This window comes from Oncorhynchus masou, chromosome 12 (genome assembly GCF_036934945.1).
Source record: "Oncorhynchus masou masou isolate Uvic2021 chromosome 12, UVic_Omas_1.1, whole genome shotgun sequence".
Classification (NCBI taxonomy): Eukaryota; Metazoa; Chordata; class Actinopteri; order Salmoniformes; family Salmonidae; genus Oncorhynchus; species Oncorhynchus masou.
In genome coordinates this window covers 45,601,320-45,626,003 of record NC_088223.1, presented here as the reverse complement: position 1 = coordinate 45,626,003, position 24,684 = coordinate 45,601,320, and the positions used below count along the sequence as shown (strand labels likewise).

General features: G+C 39.6%; 1 protein-coding gene across 1 annotated transcript in view; it reads left to right on the top strand.

Moving 5' to 3' along the window:
• The window catches only part of bco2a (beta-carotene oxygenase 2a), a 116,588-nt gene that overhangs the window by 71,744 nt on the left and 20,160 nt on the right, over positions 1-24,684 (top strand). The window contains exons 7-10 of the mRNA XM_064980745.1: positions 2,524-2,684; positions 5,898-6,065; positions 12,352-12,489; positions 17,856-18,038. Coding sequence (XP_064836817.1) covers positions 2,524-2,684; positions 5,898-6,065; positions 12,352-12,489; positions 17,856-18,038 — 650 coding nt within the window. The remainder of the gene's footprint in view (positions 1-2,523; positions 2,685-5,897; positions 6,066-12,351; positions 12,490-17,855; positions 18,039-24,684) is intronic.

Genomic DNA, 24,684 nt, shown 5'->3' with positions numbered 1-24,684 from the left:
CCTACTCAACAGCTACATTGTCCACTGGCAGGTCACAGAGCAGGTGATCTCATAGCAGCTGTACTGGATAAACCTGATGCGGCAGCTCCTTGAGGACCACCACACTCCTCGTTGTCTGTCTGCTGGGGGCCGGCCTGCCTCTGACAATCCTCTAAGCCTCATTGAACACCACTTTCCTAGCGATGTCCCTCAGGCCACCCTGCAAGGAAAAAGTACAAGGAGGCATTGCAAGGTCTGTCTAACATCAACCCGATGACAGAAACAAAGGAAGTTGACCAAGTACATGTCTGAGCTATGTGACACAGAAGTTCCTTGCTTTGACAAGTACCACACCCTGAAGCACTACTAAGTGGTAAGTAAGGCTTATAGTGGCTGATCAATTGTTGATTTATGCTGATATTTAAAAATGTTTCATTGGAAAATGTATTGCAATGTATGACTTGAGGTGTTTGACAGGGAGGATTGGGGAAATGTTCCCCAAAAAGTAGATGTTTGTTAACCATTTACATATGTTTGTTTTTACCTGAACTGAAATATTTTGTTGGACTCCTGGGTTCTATTTCTGAAATATAACAGAACAGCAAAAGAATGTAATCAACAATTGTAAAATGTGTTGAAACTTATGACTTTATGCGTTTGATGTGTAGTGGGTGAGGGGGATTGGAGAAATGTTCTTTAAAAAAGACAAAAAAAAGATAGAAAAGTAACATATGGGTGTTTACTTTGTTTGACTCCTGGGCTCCATTTCTGAAATAAAACAGAAAAGGAAAAGTACGTAACCAACTTTTGTTATTCCTTGATTTGTAATGCATTCTCGCAATTATGTTTTATCATTTTGCCAAATTGTTGTTGGCTTGGGAAAATATGATTTGATTATTTCAATCAAATCATATCTTCCCTAGCAAACAACCTTTAGCCTAACCTGTAGACTACTGTAGACTAAAGAGAATGATTTGAATTGTTACATTACATCGAGTTGTCCTAGAAATATACTTTATAGTTAGTAATACTTGAAGTTTGTACAAATGTAACCACGTTTTCGAAGGAGAGTGATAACTGGTCCACCCACGTAATATTCAGCCCCAAAATGGCATCAAAGCATTGACCTAGATAATCCTGTTTAGCGCCATGTTTTAATATATCTACAACATCGCTTCCCTCATGCCATGGTCTCTGCATACAATATAGCTGATTAAACGCACGCACATTTCAATCTGATCACCCGCACAAACTATTTCACTTTGTTGTTTACATGACTTTGTCCACCACCCTGTCCTCATTCTCCTCTGTCTCGACCAGTCTAAAACCTATCCAAGCCATAATACTCATCGCATTTGATGAAAAATATATTCCTTGCTTGGTGACAAGGCAGGTATCTGTAAATTGCTGATTGACTGACAGCCATGGTGTCACGCCCTGGCCATAGTTTACTTTGTATGTTTCTATGTATGTTTTGATTGGTCAGGGTGTGAACTGAGTGGGCATTCTATGTTGGATGTCTTGTTTGTCTATTTCTGTGTTTGGCCTGATATAGTTCTCAATCAGGGGCAGGTGTTAGTCATTGTCTCTGATTGGGAACCATATTTAGGTAGCCTGGGTTTCACTGTGTGTTTGTGGGTGATTGTTCCTGTCTCTGTGTTTTGCACCAGATAGGGCTATTTTCGGTTTTCGTACGTTTGTATTTGTGTTAGTTTATCGTGTATAGTTTCCGTTTTAAATAAAATGAATCACAACTACGCTGCATTTTGGTCCGCTCCTCTTTCCCACAATGAATGCCGTGACACATGGTATATCAGACCGTATACCACGGGTATGACTTAACATTTATTTGTACTGCTCTAGTTACGTTGGTAACCAGTTTATAATATTATAGTAATAAGTAAGACATCTTTGGGGTTTGTGGTATTTGGCCAATTAACCATGGCTAAGGGCTGTGTCCAGGCACTTCGTGATGTGTCGTGCCTAAGAACAGCCCTTAGCCGTGGTATATTGGACATATACCACACCACCTCGAACCTTATTGCTTAATTATACAATTAATATAATACTATACAGTAGATACTCGCTGCTACTACTATAGGAAGAAAGTTTTATTAAGCCTCATATGAAGTACCGTTGACATTGTGGTGTAGAGAATAGTGTCAAAATGCAACAATCTAATTCTAGAACAGCAGCATAGAATTATGGAAATGCGTGCAAAAATAACTCACGATGTAAGGGCCGTTATTAATATTTAGAACTTAAGCATTAAAAGATTAACTCTCCCTTTACCATGTATACACAATCTCACAATGTCACTACAAAAACCGTATCTTGGCAATTACAATCATTGTGAAAATGCCATGTGTTTACAGGTATATGTACTTTATCTCTTACTCTCTTTCTGTAGCAAAAAAAATAAAATCTATGAAAGTCAATTCAGGAAGTGATTTGAATAGAAAAATGGATGAACCTTAAATTCAAATGGATCCCAACCCTGATAAAAACAATGTATTTGACATATATTTTCCCTTTCTCCTGTAGCAATGTCAGAGAACTATGTGGTGTTCATAGAGCAGCCTATCAAGATGGACCTACTGAAGATTGTCACAGCTAAACTGAGGGGAAAGGGAATCAGTGAGGGGGTCTTCTGGGACCCCAAACAAGATACTGTCTTCCACCTGGTAGACAAACACACGGGGGAGGTGAGAGGTGGACAGGACAAGACTTTTAAAGGCCTTTATGATGCAAATAAATAACGTGGTTCTATTACGAAGCCCTGAAGCCCAAAGCAAAAAAATAAATACAAACGTAGTTTGAATTCTCTCGTTTGAACATCTTAGTATCTCGTTCGAAACAACTCAGTATCTCATTTGAACGACTTAGTTAAAAAAAAGCCTACAAATAAAGTCACAATTCCTAAGTCGTTTCAACTACTTATCACATTTGAACTACTTAATTGTTCTTTTGTCTAATTAGGCCTCATTCGTTACGCAGCTTGTCAGACCGTGCAAAGTTGCTGCAGCCATTCATTCACTGATTCCATCCATTGATATGATTATTTATTGTGTTTTTTGATAGCCTAAAGCAGGGCTGCTTTTGAATGCCAGAGCATGTAAGTGGGTGAGTGAGGAGCAGAGCATAAATCAAGCATTTAAAAAAAATGTCTGCCTTCTCTCCCGCTCCACTTTTGCTCTAGTAGCTCTAGTTCATCTATAAGCTCTGGTCGTGCTCTGCCTAACTATTTTCATTTCCGTTCCTCACTACTCTTTTTCTTACTGTGACCCCACCCCCAGTAGCCTATATCTAGTGTATATTCTACTTTCTAAAAGTAGGATATGAAGTTTCAATTTTGAAGGACTTCAAATGTATTAACAGATATTTTAGGTCGGCAATTTATAGGCTACTTTTTTAAATTATTGGAATAAAAACAATAGAAATAAATGTAATTAAGCTAAAATATCAGAAATAAATCTTTATTAGCCAGTATTAGCTTCTTTTCATAAATAAAAGTGAATAAATATTTTCAAACTGCAGCGGTCAAATGAATTGCGCACCCCCATGTGTGGATGCTATTTCTCCACATAAAATCATATTTCCTACAGCGTTTTTTACAATTTGATTGGAGAAAGTGAAGGTACATTTTACAGTAGCCTATCTAAAACATGTTAATACATCTGATGTCCTTCATAATATAAACTATCCTAATGTTAGAAAGTAGAATATCAACAAGATATACACTAGGCAATTGTGGGTGGGGTCACATTAATTAAAAGAACAGTGATAAAGGAAATAAAAAATGCTTGGCAGAGCATGCCCAGAGCTTGTGGCTGAGCAGCACCGGCGTGAAATTGGAGCAGGAGAGAAGGCTGACACCATTTTTAAATCTGCTGGAATTATGCTCTGCTCGTCTCTACACACTTGTCCACTTGCATGCTCTGGTGTTCAAAAGCAGCCCTGCTTTAGGTTATCAAAGAACTGTCAATGAATAATCATTTCAATGGATGGAATCAGTGAATGAATGGCTGCATCAACAATTACACGGTCTACCTGTGACAAGCTGCATAACAAATTAGGCCTAATTAGACAAAGGAACGATTACAGTACTGTGAAAAAGTATTTTCTCCCTTTCTAATTTTCTCTTCTTTTGCATATTTTTGAAACTGAATGTCATCAGTCCTTCAATCAAAACCTGATATTAGATGAAGGGAACCTGAGTGAACAAATAACACAACATACTTCTTTAATTTATTCCATTAAAAAAGTTGTGCAACACCCAATGCCCCTATATGACAAATAATTCCCCCCTTACACTCAATCACTCTACCACCACCATGCTTGACCGTTGTTGTAAGGTTCTTACTGTGGAGTGTAGTGTTTGGTTTTTGCCAGGCATAATGGGACCCATGACATCCAAAAAGTTATACTTTTGTCTCATCTGTCCATAGAATATTATTCCAAGAGTCTGGATGATCATCCAGGTGCATCCTGGCAAACTTTGGTAAACTTTTTGGATGAGATCGGTCCTATTATGTATGGCGAAAACCAAACAAGAATCTCATACCAACGGTCAAGCATGTTGCTGATCTTGTGATGGTTTGGGGATGCTTTGCTGCCTCAAGACCTGGACAACTTGCCTTAATAAAAGGAATCATGGATTCAGCTGTGTATCAGATCATTCTACAGGAGAATGGCAGGCCACGCATCTGTGAACTGAAGCTGAAGCACAGCTGGATGATGCAGCAATCAAGACACAGTCAAGTCGACATGAAAATAGTTTAAAAAAACAACAAATTTGAAATTTTGGAATGGCCCAGTCATTAGTCCAGACCTAATACCAATTGGATGTGGCAGGACTTGAAATGAGCAGTTCATGCTTGAAAACACAAACATGGCACTGAGTTAAAGGAGTTCCGCATGCAAGAGTGGGACAGAATTTCTCCACTGCGTTGTGAGAGACTGATCTCTTGTAGGGGTGGCAGGTAGCCTCGTGGTTAGAGCATTGGACTAGCAACCAAAAGGCTTCTAGATCGAGTCCCTGAGCTGACAAGGTAAAAAGCTGTCATTCTGTCCCTGAACAAGGCAGTTAACACACTGTTCCCAGGCCGTCATTGTAAATAAGAAATTTTTCTAACTGACTTGCCTGGTTAAATAAAATAAAATAAAAACCTACAACAACATTCCAACTAAAGGTGGCACAACCAGTTATTGAGTGTAAGGGTCAATTACTTATTCACACAGGGCAATTGGGTGTTGCATAAAAAAAGCATCCATTCTTTTTTGTTGTTATTTGTAAACTCAGGTTCCCATTATCTCATATATGGTTTTGGTTGAAGATCTGATAACATTCAGTATCAAACACATGCAAAAATAGAGAAATCAGAAAGAGGGCAAACACTTTTTCACAGCACTGTAAGTCGCTCAAACAAGATAATAAGTCATTCAAACAACTTAGTATCTAGTTTGATTGACTGGTTTGAACAACTTGAACGACATTTGAATGACATTTTTGTATTTTTACTAAGTAGTTCAAATGAGATACTAAGTCATTTGAATGAGACACAAAGTCGTTCAAACAAGATACAAAGTCGTTCAAACAAGATAATTCCAAGAGTCTGCATTTCTTTAATTTTTTGCCATGGGCTTTGGTATTTTTCATATGAAAAGATAGTTGCTTCAGTGTATGGGAAGTAAAAAAGCGCTAATCTTTGATACTGTATCATAACTTGTCTAATCTATCATGAAAGTAGCATGTATAGCAGTCATGTTCACTAGTTAGTAATAGTAACTAACTTACTAAATTGCTAAATGACCAGTAAATTATCTAACTCAGTGAAGTAATTTGTCTTGCTTTCTCTCCTCTGTCTTCACCAGACCAGCTCATTAATGTTTGTCCCTCTCTCCTCTGTCTCATCTAGACCAGCTCAGTAAAGTTCCACACCAAGGCTCTGTCAGTGTTTCACCAGATCAACGCTTATGAGGAGGATGGCTTCCTGATGCTGGACATGTGTTGCTCTGATAATGGAGAGGCAATCAACAACTACCTCATCCAGAACCTACGCAAGTCAGGGGAGGCTCTCGATCAGGTCAGCATGGAAATACAGTGCCTTAAGAAAGTATTCACATTCCTTGACTTTTTCCACATTTTACAGCCTGAATTTAAAATGTATTAAATTGAGATGCTTTGTTACAATACCCCATAATGTCAAAGTGGATTTAATTTTATGTATATATATTTTTTAGAAATTAATAAAAAATGTAAAGGCGAAATGTCTTCAGTCAACAAGTATTCAACCCCTTTGTTATGGCAAGCATAAAAAGTTGGAGTAAAGTCACAAAATAAGATGAATGGACTCAAGAAGGGCACCTATTGTGTAAGGGGTGTGTATCTGGTGGCAGGGAAGTCAGACGCAGGACGGCAGAACTGGGTAATAACCGGAGCAGTTTAATATACAAAACCAACGGCATCCAGAATGACAAAATATGGGTACAAAACCCGTCGCACACCAGTCACAATGTGCACAAGCATTTACAACAAACAATTTCACACACGGGGGGAACAGAGGGTTAAATACACAAGAAGTAATGAGGGAAATGTGAACCAGGTGTGTGGGAAAACAAGACAAAACAAATGGAAAATGAAAGGTGGATATGAAAGGAAACAGCTCAGGGATACCACAAGGTCAATGGTGACTTTAAAACAGAGTGTAATGGATGTGATAGGAGAAAACTGAGGATAGATCAACAACATTGTAGTTACTCCACAATACTAACCTAATTGACAGAGTGAAAGTAAGGAATCCTGTAAAGCAGGTATTCCCAAACTGGGGTACTGGGGTACCCTCAATGCCGTCTGGGGTACGCCAAATAAAAATGTGATTCACATTTTACACATTTTCCAACAGTACATTTATATTTTCCAACAGGGAAAGATTTGGGTGAAGTTTTTTCTCTCGCCTGAGTAGCCTCATTTCACTGTCAAAAATAATATTAAACCATCTAGTGTAGCTGACCATATAAGACGTTCCCTGGGTGCCCAGCGAAATAACAACACAATGTCAAGTTGTCACAATTGTCTAAATGAGCGCACCAAGGCGCAGCGTATATAGAGTTCCACATCTTTATTTAAATTAAACTCACCAAATAAACTATAAATAGCAAACAAAACGTGCCGTCTGGAGTGCTCACAGGCACTACACAAAAACAAGATCCCACAAACAACAGGTGGGAAAAAATACTGCCTAATATAATCCCCAATCAGAGACTCTGATTGGGAACCATACCAGGCCAACATAGAAATACAAAACACTAGAGTACCCACCCTAGTCACACCCTGACATAACCAAAATAGAGAATAAAAAGGCTCTCTAAGGTCAGGGCGTGACACAAATACATTTAGCCTAGTCAAATAATTAACATCCAATCACATGAACCATTACGCTCTCGCAGAAAATCTTCACTCTTGCGCAGACATTTAGAAATGAAACATGACCGTTTGAAAAATAAGCCACGGGAGTTTTTTGAGCGAGAATAAAGACAATTCTTGAGTAGAAAGACACGTGTAACAGATACCATTAATAAGTGTCTTATATGGTGAGCTACCGAGTGGCTAGGACAGGCAAGCCCCATACTGTTGTGAAGGACTTAATTCTTCCTGCTGCTGCAAATATGGCTGGGACAATGCTGGGGGAGAACGCCAACAACAACAAAAAAATTACAGACAATGCCTTCATGAAACAACACTGTTTCACGACGCATTAGTGACATGGCAGGAGATGTTTTGAATCAATTACTGCTTCGCATACAAGCCAGTGAATTATATGCTTTACAGCTGGATGAGTCAACAGATCCTGGTATATGTCCATTACGTTTATGGGGGGTCAATTAAGGAAGACATCCTCTTCTGCAAACCACTGGAAACCAGGACAACATGAGAGGATATTTTTAAAGTCCTGGACAGCTTTGTGACATAAAAATGGACTTTGGTGGTCAAGATATGTTGGTATCTGTACTGATGGTGCAAAAGCCATGACAGGGAGACATAGTGGAGGGGTAATGCACGTGCAAGCAGTTGCTCCCGAAGCCACTTGGGTACACTACAGCATCTTCCGAGAGGCTCTTGCTGCCAAGGGAATGCTGACAGCTTGAAAGACATTTTGGACACTACAGTGGAAATGGTTACATTTGGTAAAGCAAGGCCCCTGAACTTGTGTATTTTCTGCATTATGCAATGATACTGGCAGTGACCATGTAACGCTATTACAACATACAGAAGTGTGCTGGTTATCAAGGGGCAGAGTATTGAAACATTTTTTTAAATTGAGAGACAAGCTTAAAGTTTTCTGACCATGATTTTCACTTGTCTGACTGCTTGCATGATGACGAGTTTATCACACGACTGGTCTAGCTGGGTGATGTTTTTTTCTCACCTGAATGATCTGAATCTGGGATTACAGGGACTCTCCACAACTATATTCAATGTGCGGGACAAAAGGCTATGAGGCTATGATTAAGAAGTTGGAGCTCTTTTCTGTCTGCATTAACAAGGACAACACACAGGTCTTTCCATCATTGTATGATTTTTGTGTGCAAATGAACTCAATCTTACGGACAATGTCAAATGTGATATAGCGAAGCACCTGAATGAGCTGGGTGCATAATTGCGCCGGTACTTTCCCGAAACGGATGACACAAACAACTTGTTATCCCTTTCATGCCCTGCCTCCAGTCCACTTACCGATATCTGAACAAGAGAGCCTCATCGAAATTGCAACAAGCGATTCTGTGAAAATTGAATTTAATCAGAAGCCACTGCCAGATTTCTGGATAGGTCTCCGCTCAGAGCTGTTTAGACACTGATGCCCTTTGCAACCACGTACCTATGTGAGACTGGATTCTTTGCCCTCACTAGCATGAAAACTAAATATAGGCACAGACTGTGTGTGGAAAATGATTTAAGACTGAGACTCTCTCCAAAACAACCCATCCTTTTTGCTTAAGGTCCTCAAGTAATACTGCAAAACGATAAACTTTTTGTCATGAATACAAGGTGTTATGTTAGGGGGAATCCAATAAAACACATTACTGAGTACCACTCTTGTCAAGGCTTTCTTCCACCTCTTCTGAAGAGGAGTAGTAGGAAGGATTGGAGGACCAAAATGCAGCGTGGTATGTATCCATAATGCAATTTAAATCAAATGAATACAGAATACAAAAAGAACAAGAGAAACTAAATGAAAACCAAAACAGTCCCGAATGGTGCAAACACTGAAACGGAAAATAATCACCCATGAAACACAGGTGGGAAAAGGCTACCGAAGTATGATTCTCAATCAGAGACAACTAACGACACCTGCCTCTGATTGAGCATACCAGGCCAAACACAAAAACACCACATAGAAAAAGAACATAGACAAACCACCCAACTCACGCCCTGACCATTCTAAAACAAAGACATAAAAAAAGAACTAAGGTCAGAACGTGACAACAATATTTTCAAGCATAGTGGTGGCTGCATCATGTTATGGATATGCTTGTAATCAGTGGTGGTTCTTAGCTTAAATGGCTCCCTGGGCAAAACCCCCTTCAGTGCCCCATCCCCTCCTCAAAAAAACTAATTTTTATTCAGACATTTGGAACAATGCAAATAAATAATCATAACATTTAAAACTATATAAATATACAAATACAGTGCCTTGCGAAAGTATTCGGCCCCCTTGAACTTTGCGACCTTTTGCCACATTTCAGGCTTCAAGCATAAAGATATAAAACTGTATTTTTTTGTGAAGAATCAACAAGTGGGACACAATCATGAAGTGGAACGACATTTATTGGATATTTCAAACTTTTTTAACAAATCAAAAACTGAAAAATTGGGCGTGCAAAATTATTCAGCCCCTTTACTTTCAGTGCAGCAAACTCTCTCCAGAAGTTCAGTGAGGATCTCTGAATGATCCAATGTTGACCTAAATGACTAATGATAATAAATACAATCCACCTGTGTGTAATCAAGTCTCCGTATAAATGCACCTGCACTGTGATAGTCTCAGAGGTCCGTTAAAAGCGCAGAGAGCATCATGAAGAACAAGGAAAACACCAGGCAGGTCCGAGATACTGTTGTGAAGAAGTTTAAAGCCGGATTTGGATACAAAAAGATTTCCCAAGCTTTCAACATCCCAAGGAGCACTGTGCAAGCGATAATATTGAAATGGAAGGAGTATCAGACCACTGCAAATCTACCAAGACCAGGCCGTCCCTCTAAACTTTCAGCTCATACAAGGAAGACTGATCAGAGATGCAGCCAAGAGGTCCATGATCACTCTGGATGAACTGCAGAGATCTACAGCTGATGGGTGGGAGACTCTGTCCATAGATATTGCACAAATCTGGCCTTTATGGAAGAGTGGCAAGAAGAAAGCCATTTCTTAAAGATATCCATAAAAAGTGTTGTTTAAAGTTTGCCACAAGCCACCTGGGATACACACCAAACATGTGGAAGAAGGTGCTCTTGTCAGATGAAACCAAAATTGAACTTTTTAGCAACAATGCAAAACGTTATGTTTGGCGTAAAAGCAACACAGCTCATCACACTGAACACACCATACCCACTGTCAAACATGGTGGTGGCAGCATCATGGTTTGGGCCTGCTTTTCTTCAGCAGGGACAGGGAAGATGGTTAAAATTGATGGGAAGATGGATGGAGCCAAATACAGGACCATTCTGGAAGAAAACCTGATGGAGTCTGCAAAAGACCTGAGACTGGGACGGAGATTTGTCTTCCAACAAGACAATGATCCAAAACATAAAGCAAAATCTACAATGGAATGGTTCAAAAATAAACATATCCAGGTGTTAGAATGGCCAAGTCAAAGTCCAGACCTGAATCCAATCGAGAATCTGTGGAAAGAACTGAAAACTGCTGTTCACAAATGCTCTCCATCCAACCTCACTGAGCTCGAGCTGTTTTGCAAGGAGGAATGGGAAAAAATTTCAGTCTCTCGATGTGTAAAACTGATAGAGACATACCCCAAGCGACTTACAGCTGTAATCGCAGCAAAAGGTGGCGCTACAAAGTATTAACTTAAGGGGGCTGAATAATTTTGCACGCCCAATTTTTCAGTTTTTGATTTGTTAAAAAAGTTTGAAATATCCAATAAATGCCGTTCCACTTCATGATTGTGTCCCACTTGTTGATTCTTCACAAAAAAATACAGTTTTATATCTTTATGTTTGAAGCCTGAAATGTGGCAAAAGGTCGCAAAGTTCAAGGGGGCCGAATACTTTCGCAACGCACTGTATATGCAAAAATAAGACTCAAAAATATTAAAAATGAGTAACAAAGACAAATAGAAACAAATTATAGTTTATAAATACAAATAAAACGTTGAAACAAATTATTACACTATTACCCCATTGCTAACAAAAACACAAATAATACTAAATAACACATTTTTAAAGAAGTGTTGAAGAACTATTGTACACTGAAGAAAAATATAAAAATCAACATGCAACAATTTTTAAGATTTTACTGAGTTACAGTTTAGAAAAGGACATCAGTCATTTGAAATTAATTCATTAGGCCCTAATCTATAGATTTCACATGTCTGGGAATACAGATATGTATCCATTGGTCACAGACACCTTAAAAACGGGTAGGGGTGCGGATTAGAAAACCAGTCAGTGTCTGGTGTGACCACCATTTGCCTCATGCAGCGCAATACATCTCTTTTGCATGGAGTTGATCAGGCTGTTGATTGTGACCTGTGGAATGTTGTCCCACTCCTCTTCAATGGCTGTGCGAAGTTGCTGGATATTGTTTGGAACTGGAACACGCTGTCATACATGTCAATACAAAGCATTCCAGACGTGCTCAATGGGTGACATGTCTGGTGAATATCCAGGCAATGGAAGAGCTGGGACATTTTCAGCTTCCAGGAATTGTGTACTGATCCTTGCGACTTGGGGCAGTGTATTATCATGCTGAAACATGAGGTGATGGGGGAGGATGAATGGCACGACAATGAGCCTCGGTATCTCATCACGGTATCTCTGTGCAATCACATTTCCATCGATAAAATGCAATTGTGTTTGTTATCCGTAGCTTATGCCTGCCCATACCATAACACCACAGCCCCCATGGGGCACCGTGTTCACAATGGTTCTCCTATGGGAACAGCCGAAGAACCCTTTTAGGTTCTATAGATAGCACCTTTTTTTTCGAAGCGGGTACACACACCAACGCATGCATGCATGAACACATGCAAACACACACAACATACAGAAACCTAAACACAGAAACTCAAAACACACCAATTGTTACCTATTGACATTGTGATGTTTTGATGTTCACATGCGCTGTATTTGTTCCTCAGGCCTACAACACCATGTACAGAGCGTTCCCCCGGCGCTTTGTTCTGCCCCTCAATGTGACCAATGACACACCGACAGGTGTGAACCTCAACACACGTCCCGCCAGCTCTGCCACTTCTTTCAAAACAGCCATAGATAAGGTATGCTGAAAATGTGCAAGTTTCTGTTATCTAATATGGGTTGATGTTAGTGCTAGTTTGGTATTTTAGAAATGTGCATGTTTCTGTTATCTGTATGTGTTGTTGTTAGTGCTAGTTTGGTATTTTAGAAATGTGCATGTTTCTGTATGTGTTGTTGTTAGTGCTAGTTTGGTATTTTAGAAATGTGCATGTTTCTGTTACCACAATAGTTACTCATCTTTCAGCCAGGTACATTTCTATGGCAACGAAACCTTCTGAACTGTCCTGCTTCGGGTAGGATAAATCAAGACTAACTCCATGTATCCTGAATGAAGTGACTGAGTTGAGGAGCAATTATATCAGATACCCTTCCACTCGCAAAGATTGTGTCATCATACCCTTAATTTGAGGACGAGGACTGATTAATAAAATATTTAAATCACATGTTTTTTGGTGTGTAAAATAATATTAATGTTAAAATTACTATCACTTTACACATTTAGTAATGGCGGCATTTGCTTTCCAAGCAGTACATTTTTCAAATGGTTGTATTTAGAAATCTGTGAAAGGCAAACTGACAACCGCAACCAACCATAGCCATACACTGAGTATGTTTACATGCACACTAATAATTTTCTAATAAACTAATTATGGCAGTAGGCTGAGTATGGCAATAGTCATGTAAATACTTAATCTTAATCAGATTAAAATCAAAATTGAATCAAACCTAATTTTATTTGTCACATACACATGGTTAGCAGATGTTAATGCAAGTGTAGTGAAATGCTTGTGCTTCTAATTCCGACAATGCAGTAATAGCCAATGAGTAATCTAACCTAACAATTTCACAACTACCTCATACACACAAGTGTAAAGGGATGAAGAATATGTACATAAAGATATATGAATGAGTGATGGTACAGAACGGCATAGGCAAGATGCCATATATGGTATCAAGTAGAGGTCGACCGATTAATCGGAATGGCCGATTAATTAGGGCCGATTTCAAGTTTTCATAACAATCGGAAAAGGGTATTTTTGGGCGACGATTTCCATTTTTTTTAATTTTTTTTTACCTTTATTTAACTAGACAAGTCAGTTAAGAACACATTCTTATGGGTTAACTGCCTTGTTCAGGGGCAGAACGACAGATTTTCACCTTGTCAGCTCAGGGGATCCAATCTTGCACCAGTAGAGTTAACTAGTCCAACGCTCTCACCATTGCACTCCTCGAGAAGCTAAGGTAAATTGCTAGCTAGCATTAAACTTATCTTTTAAAAAACAATCATAATCACTAGTTATAACTACTAATCCAGTTCAGCAGGCAATATTAACCAGGTGAAATTGTGTAATTTCTCTTGTGTTCATTGCACGCAGAGTCAGGGTATATGCAACAGTTTGGGCTGCCTGGCTTACTGCGAACTAATTTGCCAGATTTTTACGTAATTATGACATAATTGTGCAATGTAACAAGAATATTTAGATTCAGGGATGTCCTCCGTTAGATAAAATACTGAACGGTTCCGTATTTCACTGAAATGATAAACGTTTGGCTTTTGAAATTATCGTTTCCGGATTCGACCATATTAATGACCAAAGGCTCGTATTTCTGTATGTTATTATGTTATAATTAAGTCTGATTTGATAGACCAGTCTGACTGAGCAGCAGCAGGCCCGTAATCATTCATTCAAACAGCACTTTTGTGCGTTTTGCCAGCAGCTCTTCGCAAGCACAGCGCTGTTTATAACTTCAAGCCTATCAGCCTAATGGCTGGTGTAAACAATGTGAAATGGCTAGCTAGTTAGCTGGGTGTGCGATAATATTGTTTCAAACGTCAATCGCTTTTAGATATGGAGTAGTTATCCCCTTGCGCTGCAAGTGCCGCGGCTTTTGTGGAGAGATGGGTAACAATGCTTTGAGTGTGGCTGTTGTCGATGTGTTCCTGGTAGGGGCGAGGAGGGGGACGGAAGCTATACTGTTACACTGGCAATACTATAGTGCCTATAAGAACATCCAATAGTCAAATGTATATGAAATACAAAAGGTATAGAGAGAAATGGTCCTATAAATACTATATTAAGAAACTCCCCATCCCGGATCCGGGATTGTGACTAAGCCTCAGGCTCATTAGCATAACGCAACGTTAACGATTTCTGAAAATCGCAAATAAAATTAAAATAATGCGTTTGCTCTCAAGCTTAGCATTTTCTTAACAACACTGTCATCTCAGATTTTCAAAATATGCTTTTGAACCATAGAAATTGACTAATTTGTGTAAGAGTATGCTAAGCTAGCATAGCATTTTGTGTAGCATGTAGCACGCAACATTTTCACAAAAGCCAGATAACCAAATAAATAAAATAATTTACCTTTGAAGAGCTTCTGATGTTTTCAATGAGGAGACTCCCAGCCACATACCAGATGCGCAGTGTTTCCTGAAAGCGTCTGTGTGTAGGAGAAATCGTTCCGTTTTCTACATTGCGCCTGGCTACCGAAACGAACCGAAAATGCAGTCACCTACAACGTGAAACTTTTTCCGGATTAACTACATAATATCGACCGAAACATGGCAAACGTTGTTTGGAATCAATCCTCAAGGTGTTTTTTCACATATCTCTTCATTGACATGCAGTTCGTGGAAGCTTGCTTCTCTCTCTGTGCCCCATGGAAAAATACTGGCAGGTGACTTTTGCGCACCAATTTCGGCGCAGGACACCGGGCGGACACGTGGTAAATGTGGTCTCTTATGGTCAATCTTCCAATGATCTGCCTACAAATACGTCACAATGCTGCAGACACCTTGGGGAAACGACAGAAAGGGCAGACTCATTCCTCTTGCGTTCACAGCCATATAAGGAGATCATGAAAGAAAGAGCCTCAAAAATCCTTGTCATTTCCTGGATGCCAAGTCATCTTGGTTTTGCCTGAAGCTCACGTTAAAGGGCACGCACAGAGAAGATATTTGTATTTCTGGACACGTCAGTGTTTTCTTTCGAACAGTAGCAATTATATGCATAGTCGAGCATCTTTTTGTGACAAAATATCTTGTTTAAAACGGGAACGTTTTTCTTCCAAAAATGAAATAGCGCCACCATAGGTGTAAGAGGTTAACTACAACCTAAAACCTATTACCTTGGAATATTGAAGTCTCATGTTAAAAGGAACCACCAACTTTCATATGTTCTCATGTTCTGAGCAAGGAACTTAAACGTTAGCTTTTTTACATGGCACACATTTTTACATGGCACATATTGCATATTGGCACATATTACTTTCTTCTTTAACACTTTGTTTTTGCATTATTTACACCAAATTTAACATGTTTCATTATTTATTTGAGGCTAAATTGATTTTATTGATGTATTATATTAAGTTAAAATAAATGTTAATTCAGTATTGTTGTAATTGTCATTACTACAAATAAATAAATAAAAAATGTCTGATTAATCGGTATCGGCTTTTTTAGTCCTCCAATAATCGACTCTAATTTGTCTCTATACTGACGCTTAGCTTGTTTGATTGCCTTACGGAGGGAATAGCACACGTCGATTTAAACACCTCATTTTCTTTCAAATTATTAGTACATGTAAACAGCTTAATTGCCGTTCCAGTGCTGTATTTGATCTGCATATTTGCCAGCACCAGTAGCGCAAGCGTCCTTATGTGCGGGCTTATGCATATTAGAAGTAGTTTTCACATACTTACTACAAACTTTATATGTCCGAACTCAGAATAAAATATGCTTTGCAAAAATAGCATAGTCGCTGTGACAGTTTATTTTGATTGGTGATTTTCTGCATTTATTTAAGTCCCATCAGGTTGCCTGTTTTCAGAAGTGAGCATGCAAACAGGGCTATTGTGGAAATCGTTCTTCTTGCAAAGCATGTAAACATTTTAAACAAACTATTATATTAATCTATCCAAAATAATCATATTATTGTGTGCATGTGACTGTACTCACTGACTGACCAAACATTAGGAACACCTGCTCTTTTCATGACAGGCTGGCCAGGTGAATGCTATGATCCCTTATTGATGTCACCTGTTAAATCCACTTCAATCAGTGTGGATGAAGGGGAGGAGACAAATTAAAGAAGGGGTTTTAAAGCCTTGAGACATGGATTGTGTATGTGGGCCATTCAGAGAGTGAGTGGGCAAGACAAAATATTGTGCTTTTGAATAGGGTATGGTAGCAGGTGCCAAGCGTACTGGTTTATGTGTGTCAAGAACTGCAATGCTGCTTGGTTTTTCAAGCTCAACAGTTTCCCATTTGTATCAACATTGGTCAACCACCCAAAGGACATCCAGCCAACTTGCCACAAATTTGGGAAGTTTTCCACGCCCCAAAGAATTGAGGTGGTTGTGGTCAAAAGGGGGTCCAACTCAATATTAGGAAGGTGTTCCTAATGTTTGTAAATGCAGTTTATAATCCATAGATGGCAGTTCCCTTTCAAGTCAAGACTTGTAGCCATTGCTAGTGTACAGTGAAATTGCCAGGGTTAGAGTTTCCAAAACCCTTCTATGGATTATATGTCTATGGCCACAACACAACAAGCTGTTCCACAGATAGAAGGAGCAATACGGAAAAAATGGTGGTTGAGCATTGCACATCAAAGACGGCATTAATAATAAGCAATAAAATAAAGACGAAACATCTAAAACCTTATCACACCATAGCTTGCTGAATTTGCAAAAATACGGCACTGACTCACCCATGAATTAATTGTCTCAATGAAGAGTCCTACGTTCGACTAGCCATGTGTGACATGCATGCACAGTTACAAGCCTGCTAGAGTTAGTGGCAGGCGGGCGAGCAATATCCACTGTGGTAATGCGGATGAAGCCTGACCTGGAATGTGAAGCTAACTGATGTGGTCTAGCTTTACAAAAGCCTCAGTAGATCTAGCTTGATCGTAGTACACAACTCTTCTCCTTTAAGACCCCTTGTTCAAAGTCACTGAGTGCATTTATATGCACTCAAAAAATTCTACATTAAACTGATTATGGCAGCCGGCAGATAATACAATAGTAATCTAAGAACCTTACTCTGCTTATCTTAATCAGCGTAAGGTCAAAGTCAAAGTAAGCGTACACCGATTAAAACATCTGGTTTCCTGAGCAGTCTTTCAAATTATTTGGACATGTAAACACCTTAATGGGCGTTCCAGTGATGTATTTTGATCTGATCATTTACTCAAGTGCTTCCTTTATTACCATTACAGTACATGTACACGTCTGTGGGAACCGTAAATAGCCACTCAATCACTGATGAAGATGCTTGTGTTGAAAATTGTCAGCATTCTTTAAATCATTGAAGGGGATTAAGTTTCCAGCTTTTACCTTTAATCAGCTTTTGTTCAGCTTCGTCTCTTTGCGTCCTGGTCAGGTGGTGTGCCAGTTTGAGGATCTCCATGGAGAGGACCTTTATGAGTACGGAGGCCTGGAGTTCCCCCAGATCAACTACAGCAAGTTCAACACGCGGCCCTATCGCTACTTCTACGGCTGTGGCTTTAGGCACCTGGTGGGAGACTCACTCCTCAAGATTGACCTGGAGGGAAAGAAAGTCAAGGTGAGTTTTGTAACAAATGTAATGCTACTCTGTCACAGCAAGAGTTTCTTTTGGACAAATTCAGGTATGTTTATCCCCAATTGTGTTCTGTTCACTTCTGTTTAAGAAAGTTTTTCAACAGCATTGGCGGAATGAATACACCTCTGATCACCGGTAAACGCAGTTCAGTTTCATAGCAGCCACTTTGTATACATTATGCGCCCTCCTCCTTTCACCTCTTCCCTTCACTTTTGGAGTTCAATGCACAACTCATCAGCTGTAAATGACCAGGCAAAAAAACTTTCCAAGCCAAACTCCTACACACAGCCTACATTGTTATTACCATATTAGCTAAAGTAACGTCATAGTCAGCATAGCTAATAGAACTAACGCGTTAGTAAACCCACTACAATCATGCTGTAACGTTAGTGTACAGTAAGTAAGCAGTTACACTGCCGGGCCCCGGTGACAATAAATTAGTAAAATGAAAAGTTTACCTTAACTTGGAATAGTTTGTGTTGTGTTGGATAATCATAGCCAGCTAGCTAACATAGCATCCCTCTGTTTGAGCAGGGTGTTTCAGTAAAACAGCTAATTTTCTTTCAAATTATTAGTACATGTAAACAGCTTAATTGGCGTTCAGGTGGTGTATTTGATCTGCATATCTGCCCGCGCCAGTAGCGCAAGCCTCCTACTTATGTGCGCGCTTATGCATATTAGAAGTAGTTTTCACAAACTTTATATGTCCGAACTCAGAATAAAATATGCTTTGCAAAAATAGAATAGTCGCTGTGACAGAAAGTTTATTTTGATTGGTGATTTTCTGCATTTAAGTCCCATCAGGTGGCCTGTTTTCAGAATTGAGCATGTAAACAGGGCTATTATGGAAATCGTTCTTCTTGCAAAGCATGTAAACATTTTAAGCAAACTATTATACTAATCTGACTATCCAAAATAATCATATTATTGTGTGCATGTGACTGTACTCACTGAGTGACCAAACATTAGGAACACCTGCTCTTTTCATGACAGGCTGGCCAGGTGAATGCTATGATCCCTTATTGATGTTACCTGTTAAATCCACTTCAATCAGTGTGGATGAAGGGGAGGAGACAAATTAAAGAAGGATTTTTAAGCCTTGAGACATGGATTGTGTTTGTGTGCCATTCAGAGAGTGAATGGGCAAGACAAAATATTGTGCTTTTGAACAGGGTATGGTAGCAGGTGCCAAGCGTACTGGTTTGTGTCTGTCAAGAACTGCAATGCTGCTGGATTTTGTCAGAGTAGTACAGTAAGTAAGCTGCCGGGCCACGGTGACAATAAATTAGTCAAACGGAAAAGCTTACTTTGACTTGGAATAGTTTGTGTTGGATAATCATAGCCAGCTAGCAAACATAGTATCCCTCTGTTTGAGCAGGGTGTTTCAGTAAGCAAAACTAGCTTGCTGCATTTGCTAGCTAAGTGAAACTGAAAACAAATACTCTTTCTTTGCTTCTTCATTTAGGAAGAAATTCATTTCTAAACAGTTTCTTTCTCTCAGTTTGAGTCAACTACTCACCACATTTGATGCACTGCAGTACTAGCTAGCTGTAGCTTGTGCTTTTGGTACTAGATTAATTCTCTGATCCTTTGATTGTGTGGACAACATGTCAGTTCATGCTGCAAGAGCTCTGATAGGTTGGAGGACGTCTTCCGGAAGTTGTCATAATTACTGTAAGTCTATGGAAGGGGGTGAGAACCATGAGCCTCCCAAGTTTTGTATTGAATGTCCCCAGAGGAGGAAAGAAGCTGTCTGTCCTCCGGCTACACCATGGTGCTATCCTACAGTGCTTTTGTGGCTACTGTAGTCCATCGCAAAATCGTGTGATTATATTTAGTATAGTTTTATCTAAAATAGGCTAACTTTTTTAATGTTTTACAATTTTTATTTTTTATGAAATACACTGAGGATGGTCCTCCCGTTCCTCCTCTAAGGAGCCTCCACTGCATTGAAGCTGGGTCGGAATATCTTCCTGCCCATCTTGTAGACTGGTGTTGGGAGGACCACTGGCAGAAGTCTTAAAGCGATGTCACCTTGTGTATCTGGAGAGAAGAATGTTAAGTGAATGACTTGATTGTTTCAGTCAAAACATTAATTGACATCTGAGCCTCCAGCACGGTCATTTCCAACTATACCTGCACTTTAAAGAGAAGATCTTGGGCTTGCTTCTCTCAGTTTTGTCCTTGAAGACCATGATCCAGTTATCAGTGAGTTTCCCCAAGTAGTCCGGGTTTGAAATGTAAAAGTCCTGAGCAATCTGTAATAAAGCAGACAAACAATGAAATATTTAACAATACAAAACATAATTTGACAAAAACAATAGACAATAGACTTAGCATTTACCAACATTAATGACATCACACTTGCTCAGATCCACATGTTCCCACCGTATCCACACACAATCCTTTTCTAATGTTTTTGAGACTCTGCCCCATATGACTTCAAATTGTGTTATGTTGTACCATGTATCCAAACAAATGTCACTAGAAAACAGATTAAACAAATACAAATGCTGCAACTTTGATATTCTTCAGCGCATCCGGAAAGTATTCAGACCCCTTGACTTTTTACACATTTTGTTACGTTACAGCCTTATTCTATAATGTATTTTTTTAAATGTTTTCTTCTTTTACTCACATTTTGCAAATTTAGATAAAAACAAACAAACAGATGCCTTAGGTATTCAGACCCTTTGCTATGAGGCTCGAAATTAAGCTCGGTGCATCCTTTTTCCATTGATAATCATTGAGATGTTTGTAAAACTTGATTGAAGCCTTCCTGTGGTAAAATCAAATGATTGGACGTGATTTAGAAGGTCACAAACCTGTCTCTATAAGGTCCCACAGTTGACAGTGCAGGTCAGTGCAAAACCAAGCCACGAAGTCGAAGGAATTGTCCTTTGAGTTCCGAGACAGGATTGAGTCGAGGCACAGATTTTTGGAAAGGGTACCACAAAATGTCTGCAGAATTGAAGGTCCCCAAGAACCCAGCCGTCTCCCCAAGTACACAGTTTGAAACCACCAATACTCTTCCTAGAGCTGGCCGCCCGGCCAAACTGCGCAATTGGGGGAGAAAAGCCTCGGTCAGGGAGATGACCAAAATCAGATGGTCACTCTGACAAAGCTCCAAAGTTCCTCTATGGAGATGGCACATGACAGCCTGCTTGGAGTTTGCCAAAAGGCACCTAAAGACTGTCAGACCATCAGAAACTAGATTCTATGGTCTGATTGAACTCTTTGGCCTGAATACCAAGTGTTATGTCTGGAGGAAACCTGGAACCATCCTTACGGTGAAGCATGGTGGTGGCAGCATCATGGTGTGGGAATATTTTTCAGCGGCAGGGACTGGGAGACTAGTCAGGATCGAGGCAAAGATTAACGGAGCAAAGTACACGAAAACCTGCTCCAGATCGCTCAGGACCTCAGTCCGGGGCAACAGTTCACCTTCCAACAGGACAACGACCCTAAGCGCACAGCCAAGACAGGAGTGGCTTTGGGACAAGTCTCTGAATGCCATTGAGTGGCTCAGCTAGTGCCCGGACTTGAACATGATCAAACAGCTACAGAGAGACCTGATATTCTCCATCCAACCTGATAGAGTTTGAAAGGATCTGCATTCATGAATGGTTGAAATTCCCCAAATTCAGGTGTGCATGCTTGTAATGTTATACTCAAGGCTGTAATTGCTGCCAATGAACTGCAACAAAGTACTGAGTAAAGGGTCTGAATAGTTACGTAAATGTGATATATAAAACAACTGAAATATAAACATTTGCAAAAATTCCCAAAAACCGGTTATTGCTTTGTCATTATTGGGTATTGTCTGATTGATGATAAAAATTCAAATTGTATACATTTTAGAATAAGGCTGTAATGTAACAAAATGTGGAAAAAGTCAAGGTGTCTGAATACTTTCCGAATGCACTGTATCTGTAGAGTTGCCTTGACTATATCAGCCACAGATGGCTAGCTAGCAAGCAAGGGTTAAGAACATTGCCAGGCTGCATAGCAATCAAACAAATAAAATGAACAATAAGTCCACTTCTCTAGCAACTTAACTGATAGAACTAACAACCATGTAAGAGTGGAAGGATGAAATGGTATCAATTTGTTTCTCCTGGCAGCACCTTTTGAATAACAGAAAAAAAGACCAAAAGAAGTTGTTGCAACAATCATTCAGATTTTGACACCACACAAAAATCATAGGAATCACAATCCAGACCTCAAATGGGAAGCACATCAGCACGTCACAATAACCAGAGGTTTTCAATTTCAGCACGGAGTCAAACAGATCAAAAGAGATAAATATGTGCCTGTTGTAGCTCCACCGTGTGGTCAATCTTAATCTGCTTGCATATGTTGAGTCTTGACAGGGTTAAGAACATGTTAACCACACAAATGTCTGTCTGATTTATATGTATTTATGTGCCAGACCATGCCCACATTAATGTTTATTGGTCAGTTGTTTGACATACTAGTCTGGAAAATGTTGCATTGAAAGAAATTTATCCATAGATTCCATATACCAGGGTTTAATCCAGATCGGCCCTGTGGCTCCGGAGGAGATGTCATTTAAGTGTTTTTCAGGAATTCAAATTGGCAGAAAATCCATCATGGCATTCTTTGTGGGTCCTTGAGGCAAATTTGTTCCTTGTGCGAAGAGGGAACTATGCACAGAATTTCAAGATTCTAGGTCAGGGTTGGGCAACTCTGGGCCACGGGCCGCAAAGGCCTGTGATCAATTTCCCTGGGAATATAACTATTTTCTGTGATCTATTGTCAGGCTATGTTATACAAATATTATTCCTAATTCTATGGCCAGGCCACTGTCTCTTTCACACCAGACTCTCATCTCGTGCCCCTGCCCAGTATTCATGGATACAGATCTCAGAAAATAAACATACGGTCCATGCTATTCAGCATCCTTTGGATGTCCCTACCCCATTGTTAAAATAGTTAAGGTTAGGTAAGGGATTTGGTTAAGGTTAGGGTTATCGTTTAGGGTAGGGATGTCCCAAGGATCCGTGTTAGCACTGACCATTAACATATAGGAGTTATGGATGCAAGGACTTATAGTTTGAACCATGTTTTGAGTCTATACAGTGTTTTCAGTTAAACAGGCCTATATTTGGTTCTGATTGGGAAGAACAGTTAAACTAAGCTCGACAAGAATGTATAACTTATTTTCTTCAAGAATCAATGACCTAGTGAAAGTCTACACACCCTGAAACAGTTTTCACATTTGAGATTGACTCCTTTACTGTCCGGCCACACCAGCTCAGGTTCAGGGTGCAAGCCTTCAGATTAACATTTTGAGAATTTGGCGCACAGTGGTGGAAGGAGACAGTCCATCAGAGAGGCTGAGGTTGGAGAGACAGAATCTGCTCGTAGAGGGGAAAACAAGAAAACATACAATATGGGTCAGTTTTTAGAACAGCTACTCATTCAAGGGTTTTTCTTTATTTTTACTATTTTCTACATTGTAAAATAAATTCATTTATATTTGAGATTTGTCAAATAGACACCCTTTAACTTGATGACAGCTTTGCACACTCTTGGCATTCTCTCAACCAGCTTCATGAGGAATGCATTTCAATTAACAGGTGTGCCTTCTTAAAAGTTAATTTGTGGAATTTCTTTCCTTCTTAATGGGTTTGAGCCAATCGGTTGTTTTGACAGGGTCAGGGGAGTATATAGAAGATAGCCCTATTTGGTAAAAGACCAAGTCCATATTATTGCAAGAACAGCTCAAATAAGGAAAGAGAAAACAAAGTCCATCATTACTTTAAGACATGAAGGTCAGTCAATATGGAACATTTCAAGAACTATGAAAGTTTCTTCAAGTTTAGTCACAAAAACCATCAAGCGCTATGATGAAACTGGCTCACATGAGGACTGCCACAGGAATGGAAGACCTAGAGTTACCTCTACTGCAGAGGATAAGTTCATTAGTTACCAGCCTCAGAAATTGCGGTCCAAATAAAGGATTCACATAGTTCAGCTGTTCAGACGAGACTGTGTGAATCAGGCCTTCATGGTCGAATTGCTGCAAAGAAACCACTACCAAAGGACAACAATAATAAGAAGAGACTTGCTTGGGCCAAGAAACATGAGCAATAGACATTATACCGGTGGAAATTTGTCTGTTGTTCTGGAGTCCAAATTGGAGATTTTTGGTTCCAACCGCCATGCCTTTGTGAGATGCAGTGTGCGTGAACGGATGATCTCTGCAAGCGTATTTCCCACTGTAAAGTGTGCAATACACCATCCCATCTGGTTTGTGCTTCGTGGGACTATAATTTGTTTTTCACCTGGACAATGACCCAACACCCCTCCAGGCTGTGTAAGGGCTATTTTTACCAAGAAGGAGAGTCATGGAGTGTTGCTTCAGATGACCTGGCCTCTACAATCCCCGATCTCAACCAAATTCAGATGGTTTGGGATGAGTCGGACCGCAGAGTGAAGGAAAAGCAGCCAACAAGTGCTCAGAATATGTGGGAACTCCTTCAAGACGGTTGGAAAAGCATTCCAGGTGAAACTTGTTGAGAGAATGCCAAGAGTGTGCAAAGCTGTCCTCAATGCAAAGGATGGCTGTTTGAAAAATCTCAAATTTAAAATATATTTTGAT